This window comes from Microcaecilia unicolor, chromosome 10, assembly GCF_901765095.1.
Source record: "Microcaecilia unicolor chromosome 10, aMicUni1.1, whole genome shotgun sequence".
Lineage (NCBI taxonomy): Eukaryota > Metazoa > Chordata > Amphibia > Gymnophiona > Siphonopidae > Microcaecilia > Microcaecilia unicolor.
In genome coordinates, this window is record NC_044040.1 from 37,029,451 (window position 1) to 37,037,483 (window position 8,033).

At 39.4% G+C, this 8,033-nt stretch overlaps 1 protein-coding gene across 1 annotated transcript in view; it reads left to right on the plus strand.

Moving 5' to 3' along the window:
* Positions 1-6,504, plus strand: part of LOC115479044 (B-cell receptor-associated protein 29-like) — a gene marked incomplete at its 5' end in the record, with an annotated part of 95,787 nt that extends 89,283 nt beyond the window's left edge. The window contains one exon of the mRNA XM_030216758.1: positions 1,317-6,504. Coding sequence (XP_030072618.1) covers positions 1,317-1,355 — 39 coding nt within the window. The remainder of the gene's footprint in view (positions 1-1,316) is intronic.
* Between the last annotated feature and the right edge of the window lie 1,529 nt (positions 6,505-8,033).

Sequence of the window (8,033 nt, forward strand, 5' to 3'; positions counted from 1 at the left end):
CTCAATTTTTGTCTCATCTGACCACAGCACCTTCTCCCAATCACTCTCGGCATCATCCAGGTGTTCACTGGCAAACTTCAGACGGGCCGTCACATGTGCCTTCCGGAGCAGGGGGACCTTGCGGGCACTGCAGGATTGCAATCCGTTATGTCGTAATGTGTTACCAATGGTTTTCGTGGTGACAGTGGTCCCAGCTGCCTTGAGATCATTGACAAGTTCCCCCCTTGTAGTTGTAGGCTGATTTCTAACCTTCCTCATGATCAAGGATACCCCACGAGGTGAGATTTTGCGTGGAGCCCCAGATCTTTGTCGATTGACAGTCATTTTGTACTTCTTCCATTTTCTTACTATGGCACCAACAGTTGTCTCCTTCTCGCCCAGCGTCTTACTGATGGTTTTGTAGCCCATTCCAGCCTTGTGCAGGTGTATGATCTTGTCCCTGACATCCTTAGACAGCTCCTTGCTCTTGGCCATTTTGTAGAGGTTAGAGTCTGACTGATTCACTGAGTCTGTGGACAGGTGTCTTTCATACAGGTGACCATTGCCGACAGCTGTCTGTCATGCAGGTAACGAGTTGATTTGGAGCATCTACCTGGTCTGTAGGGGCCAGATCTCTTACTGGTTGGTGGGGGATCAAATACTTATTTCCCTCTGCAGAATGCAAATAAATTCATATACTTTCCACAATGTGATTTTCCGGATTTAATTTGTGATGTGCTATCTCTCACTGTTACCAATAACCTACCCTTCAATTATGGGCTGCTCATGTCTTTGTCAGTGGGCAAACTTACAAAATCAGCAAGGGATCAAATACTTATTTCCCCCACTGTACCTCCCCAGCTCCTGCACCTGAGCATAGACAACTGGCTCTCTCCTGCTGCACCCCCACCACCACCACTGCAGGATCAGACAGCTATATCTTTCTTCCTCCTTCCAACTCCTGCACCACACAGGCACCTAGCTCTTTCACTTTGCCCCCTACCATCTTGGCATACAGAGGCCGAGGTCTATCCCTCCCTTGTACTCCCACTGCACACATACCCAACTCTACCCCCCCCCCCCCCCCATGTGTGGTAAATGCAGGCAAATGGTGGTCATGCCCCTGCATCTACCACACAGGCTTTGTACTAACCATGCCTTAACTTACCACAGTTTAGTTTATTGCAGGCTCCTGTATTATATATGTATGGTTATTCTATAAACACATGTGAAATTCTCTAAGAAATTGTTTCTAAATGAGCTAAGTGCTGGAAGGGATTGTTGTGTGCCATAGACTTCTCAAAGTTCTGTTTAAGAGTTTGTTTTTACATTTGCAGAACCATATCGAGAAAACCCACGAGAAGAAAGATCAGTAGGTTCAACTCTTAACAGTTGACTGGCTAAACCTGCATGAAGTCCAAATGGTTTTGCTACCTTTGGCATTTTGAACGAGTTTGTTTAGGAAGAAACGTGCACTGCTGATGACAATCTACATATCAAAGAGTGTTCTTAGGGGCTAGTTATATTCTCTGTAGTAGTGAAACCATTAAATGATGTATGCTGCAATTGATAACATGTTTGCATATCTGTGAAGTGTGTCAACTATTTAGATAAAAACCAAGTGAAGTATTTTCAAAACAGAAAAAAGTTGAGCAACAAAATGTTTTTCACACGGTACTATTGCTTTCCATACCAAAGTGAAGATCCAGCAAGGTTTATACTATATGTCGTAGAAACCATAGAAATGTTGAGCACACCAACTCTTGCTTCAATCCTGGCTCTCCTCACTAGCTTCAAATAACATCATTTCAGAAAGCGTTCCTTGCTAGAAACTAGTAGATTTAAATAATAAATATTGCTTCAGTCAGCCATTGTTCTTCTGTAGCCTAATTGAGCCTGAAAGAAAAAGGATAAAATTTAAATTTGTACTTGCATCATAAAAGGTTTCCTATTTTTGTAATCAACACAGAGTAAGAAATTGTTGTTAAGAAAAAGGATGTCTTTTGCATGCTTTGTGTTATTGTGATAGCATTTTAAAGATGGTTCACTGAGATGATAGCACTGATTTTTGTATAATTTCTGAATATTGACCTTATGGGTGTGGTTTTCACCTGTATTTCTGTGCCACAAGGTTTGCCCTTTTTTCAGAGTAGTATTTAAAGAGAAAAGTCCAAAAGAAAGTACGAATGCTGACACCTAAAAACTGAAATGAAAAGTATGAAAATGAGATGCTTTCTGGTGCTCGTTGTACAGTAAGGGCAGGAGAATGAAGTTGTTAATTCTCCATACATCATCACCTTTGCTGCATCTTTTGCTCTCTATTGCTTATAGTTGCAGAGGGAGATACTAGTGGAGGCCATGTGCTCTATATTTTAAGTTTGGCTGTGCTCTTCCTTGTGAGCTTACTTTGAGCAAAGGCTTCAGTGATTTCTTGAGAGCATCTCTGTAAAGTTGCTGTTTTAAAATCTAGCATAGATGGAGTCTTACTCACTGCTCTCTAAAAGTCTACCCGTACTTCAGTTCTTAGAACTCGATTGTATTTGAATTTGCTAAATTTCCTATAATTTTTCTCATTTTATTTTGAAATCTGTGATCATGATCTAAAACTCCTCCCGTTTCCCAATGTTACCAGTTGGTTCTGGTTTTCTGTGGTGTGATTAGGGATTGCAAAAATAAATAAGTTGAGGAAAATTGCTGAAAATTTAACAATCCTTGACATAATCCATGAATAACCAGATTAAAAGTGGAGCTGTAGATCACAGTAACAGATATTACTCACACCATCACCATTAGCCTGACTTCTGAGGTAAACAGCTATCGGCTATTCAAAGGTATATTCTATAGCTTACTCTAATATCTCCCACGAAGAACATAAGAATAATTGAGTATTTTATAGTATAGTAAACAGCCTTATTTATTATAGACTTTTCAAGTGGATTAAATAGAATCCTTTAGTGCAAGGGTCAGCAACCACAGTCCTTGAGGGCCACAACCCAGTCGGGTTTTCAAGTTTTCCACAATGAATATGCATGAGATTGATTTGCATGTACATCTTCCATTGTATGCAAATAGATATTATGCATATTCATTGTAGAAATCATGAAAAACCAACTGAGTTGTGGCCCTTGAGATCCATGGTTGCCCACCCTGCCTTAGTAGGTAAAGAAATTTTATTGTGAGAAGCATGTTACATATAGTAATATATTTTAGACATAAACTATACTGTAAATCAGGGACCAGTTTCCAATAAGGAAAATCCAATACATATAAGCACTTGGAAACTCAAAATAAAGTAAGCTACTGCACTAGTGTGTCAGGAGGAAAAACCTCAAGAAGCTCCTTTTCCGCTAGTAAAAACGGGTAAAGGGCTACGGCTTCTTCATTATCGGAAAAAACCTCCTGGGACTCTTAGCTTCAAAGCATCTAAAAATATGTGTATAAACTCACAACTCAATCAAAAACTTAGATGTTTTAGAAAGATAAAGAAGGTACTAAATAACGAGAAGGTACTTAGCTTCTCTACAACTCTTCTCAAGGGCTCCTCCACTATTAGGACCGTGGTCAACATTGGCCTCCGTTTCGCCACTGCTGCTTCAGAACCTCCGGTCTAATATTACTCCGTTCAGAATGCCGACGGACACATGAAGGGCATTCTGAACGGAGTAATATTAGACCGGAGGTTCTGAAGCAGCAGTGGCGAAACAGAGGCCAACGCCAGCGAAAATGGCTGCACCTGCTTTCTGGTGGAGTAATTTTATAAAGGCACATAGAAGATATGTTGCCTTTATACAATAGATAAAATAAATACACCTGTGTACCTTGATGGTCTAGGCACCCTGTGTTATACAATTACCTACGATGTGGTCGATGTTAGGATTAAGTGAAAATACATAGTACAGCAACTGTACTAATACAACTATTTTTAAAAAATATACTTAGCAGTAAAATTCATAAGACTTTTCCGTTTTATCTCTAATTTGCTTTTAATATCTGAAGAGGTACTATTTTCACATCCACTGTAATGGGCCTAAATACATAAAGGAAACTATTGAGAGTTCCGCTCAGACATTGCAGTAATGATGGATCTAATATAGGCAACTGAAGAGTAAATTAAAAAAAAAAAAGGAGTAATCTCAAAGGAGATTATGCAGCTTTAGTGAAAGTTACACGCCTTCTATTCCAAAAAGTATGGGAAACAAAGAGGTGTATTTTCAAAGCACTTAGACTTACAAAGTTACATAGTAACCTATGGAACTTTGTAAGACTAAGTGCTTTGAAAATGAGCCCCATAGTATATTAAAATGAGGAAGAAAGAAGACCTCGGATTAAGAGAAGGAAAAAAAAGCATTTGAGGCAAGAAGCTGGCAAGTTGCTATATTGAGACATCTAGATAGTACTGGTGCTGTAATGTTGCTCCCCTCAGCTTCTTTTAAAGAAAAATTATGAAATTCAGCCATTCCCTGTGTGTTTTTGTTTAACTTCTGTCCTTGGCGCTTAAGATCTTAAATAATTACTATAAAAGTTAATTTTCTGCCATGGGGTTTTTAAACTGGGCCAGTGATGTACCCAGGCTTAAAATAAGCATAATAGTGTGGTTAGGCACATCATAGAGTAACATATCTCACTTGCATTATGTAAACATAAATGATGGCTACTGTTGCTGGTGATGTCCCTTATTGGCTGTAATAGATATGACATGGAGTTGTACAGCCAACCAAAGCAGTTTTCCTTATGCTTTACATTGCTTATCTTAATGTTGATGCTTTTGTGAACCAACAGCATTCTATTGCCCAGTGTGTTTGCATAAGTGTAAGAGCAAGGTATTGTGATTGCCATATTTGTCCATTTGAATGTATAGAAATAAGGGCCAATCTGTAAGTGATATCTTTTTATTGGACGAATTCACTAAATACTTGACTAGCTTTTGAGATCTATATTCCCCTATTCAGGTCTTCACTGACCTGATTAAGGGAACACAACTCTCTTAAGCTAGTCACAGTTGTACTGAGTGAATGCAATATAAAGTAGCTCCTTCAACTTGTTTGCTGACCTTTATTTTTATTTCTGAATCTCTGAAATTGCTCTAGTGAGTTTTAGAGCCCCAAAATGTTTACATAACTAGGTGGCCAAAAATATTAGTCTGGATCATGGAAAGGGTTTCCGAGGTCTGAACTGGGTCACCTCCCAAAATGAGTGCTTCATCTGTTACTAAGAGGGAATTTGTATTTTTTTTATTATTATTATTTGTTACATACCACTTGCAAGTCCGAAAGCTCCCATAGCGGTATACAATTAGGTACAGTACCCGAGGCAATGGAGGATTAAGTGACTTGCCCAAGATTACAAGGGGCCATAGTAGAATTTGAATTGGGCTCCTTCGGTTCTTAGCTCACTGCTGTAACCATTAGGCTACTCCTCTTAGTATCTATCAAAGGCACTGTTTATGGAACTTATTTTTCGCCTAAAGAAAAGCAAGTGCCTACTTTTCTTTATAGAATAATAGTGCAAGTGGCAGAAATTGCATTTACATTTAAAATGCAAGTGCTTACACCTTGGTGTAACTGCCCTCACCTAACTGTGTTCTAGAATATGCATAAATTGTAATATTCTCTCATTTACATGCATACCTGTGCACTCTGCCCATTCGCACACCCAGTGGGCAAAGCATGCGCCATCAAATCATGGTGTGGACTTTTCCATTAGGATGATATAAGAGGTCGGTTAGGCACATAAGTGGTTAAAATAGTCATTTACACGCCTTCTTGCAGTCTACAGTTAGGCGGCTCCTTATGGAAATACCCCTAAATGACCAGCATGCCCTTTGAAGATGGTCTCTAAAATTCCTGTTTTAAACTTTTTCACATGGAAGAGCATTACAAGGTGTTATAAAATATCCAAATATATAAATTTGACTGAAATACACAATATATAGTTAACAGTACGTATTAGTAGTAGTATTTAATTTGTAAGGAGGAAAAACGTGGTTGGAGCAGTGAGGAACAAGCATTTAAATCCCAGTAATACTCTTTGTGATTCTGGGTAAGTCACTTCATCCTCTAGTGCCTCAGGTATGAACTTAGAGGTCTATTTACTAAAGGATTTTTCCCATTTTGTGTCTATATGAAAAAATGTATAGTAAATAGGGTCCAAGACTGTAAGTCCTCTGGGCTCAGGGAATGAGCTACAGTACCAAGATTTAACTCAACTCAGCTTGAGAAAAGGCTTGAGCAGAATCAGGCAGCAGAACACCTTTCTGGTTTAAGGGGCCCAATAAACCAGTGTCCAGTGTTAACCACACACACACTGTAGTTGCTGATGGTGTGTTGAATAAAATATTGGCCCACCCTGTTCCACCGCCTGTGAGCAAAATTATCATTTCTATTGCACTACTATATAATGGTTTGCTGTACTATATAACGGTGATAAGTGGTCATGTACATTAAGTCCCTGTCCTAAAAAGCTTACAGTGTATTTGGGTACATCTGGCAGGAGATAATGAGGTCTGTTTACTAAAGTATGCCAAGTTTTTTTTTTAATTACTGCACTTTAACGGCAAAAACTAAACTGCACTAGTGCAAAGGCCATGCACTAGCTGTCAGGGATGTGCCCAGCACATCTACTACAGTTACCGCACAGACGTGCTCATGACTGCATATCTATATATATAAAAGGCAACCCCAACGTTCTGAAGCCTCCACGGAAGTTGAGGCGCCCGAGATATCCGGTGTGCCCTGGAGTGTCTGCACCGCCCTCGCGTCAAAACGTCATGACGTCGAGGGCGGAGCTATTGACACTCAAGGGCCGAAACGGCCCACAGCGAACAAGGCAAGTAGCTTCAAGGGACGGAGGGAGGGGGCCCCTTGCTAGCGCCCGTTTCATTCCGCTCAGAAACGGGCATTTTTTCCTAGTTAGTCAATATTTGTGATTAGTGAAGCTGCATTTACCACCTCTGCAAGAGAAGGCAGTAAGTGCATCCCAAGCTAATTACACATGATAAGCTAGCATCAGTGTGCAGTCCATGCGCACTTTTCGCAAATAATCCTTCCAGTTCCCATCCCCTAATATGCTATGCAATTAGAATGGGGTTTACAGGATACTGGCCCGCTCTAGCACAGTGGCCATTACCACATAGCACAATTTAGTAGACAGACCCCAAAGTGTCTTGTCCAATACGACAAGGCATGTCTCAAAGTGGGGTTTGCAGTCCTAAGATACTTCCCTCTCCTCTTAAGCCTGTTGGATATGTAATGATGGGGCTATGTTACTGAAGGGTCTTTGCAAAAGCTACTTGAATTCCAAGGCTAGGGCAGCTCCAGGATCTAATAATTCATGTTGTTTTATTAAACCAAAAAATATTCTGCATTTCTGCTCACTAAATGTAAGTGAGTTTTGGGGAAGTTGTGAGGGAAGCAAATTTCTATGACAAGAATGTTTCCTAAGGTTCTCAGTGGAAGTAGTTTAAGTAGTATTTGGAACACTGCTAGCCAGTGCCATTTGCTCTGTAACAGTTCATGTGACCTCTTCTAAATCAATTGTATTTGTTGTATAAAACCTCCAAAAACATTTTTACATTCTGAAAGGGTATTTTTTTAAATTTCTTGTTTGAATGTTTTGAGATTTCTGTTTATCTATTGTTATAAAATAAAATAAAGTGATTGAGCTTACAGTCCCCTGATTTTAGAGCTACTTTTTTATAGGCCAAAACACATTGAGCCAATGTTTGCATATATGTTAAAAACAAATTTTTTTTCTGCAGCTCTTCGGCTATCAGATTGCATTATTTTCCAAAACAAAAAGTTACATATGCAGTAGCCTATATTAGTAATTCTAACTGATAGATAGTAAATTTATCAATGGAACCAAATTTCCTCAGGATAGTTTGTAAGGAACGTGCCTTGTGGATATCTTCTGTCTATATTTTATTAGCTTAAAATCTTTCATGGAGCTGTTCATTTGAACAATTTGATGTTGCAAAGGTTATGTTATTTATTCATTAAGGAGTCTTACAAAACTGGTAGAAAGTGGCCTTAGCGTGCCCTTATGCAGGTCTTTAC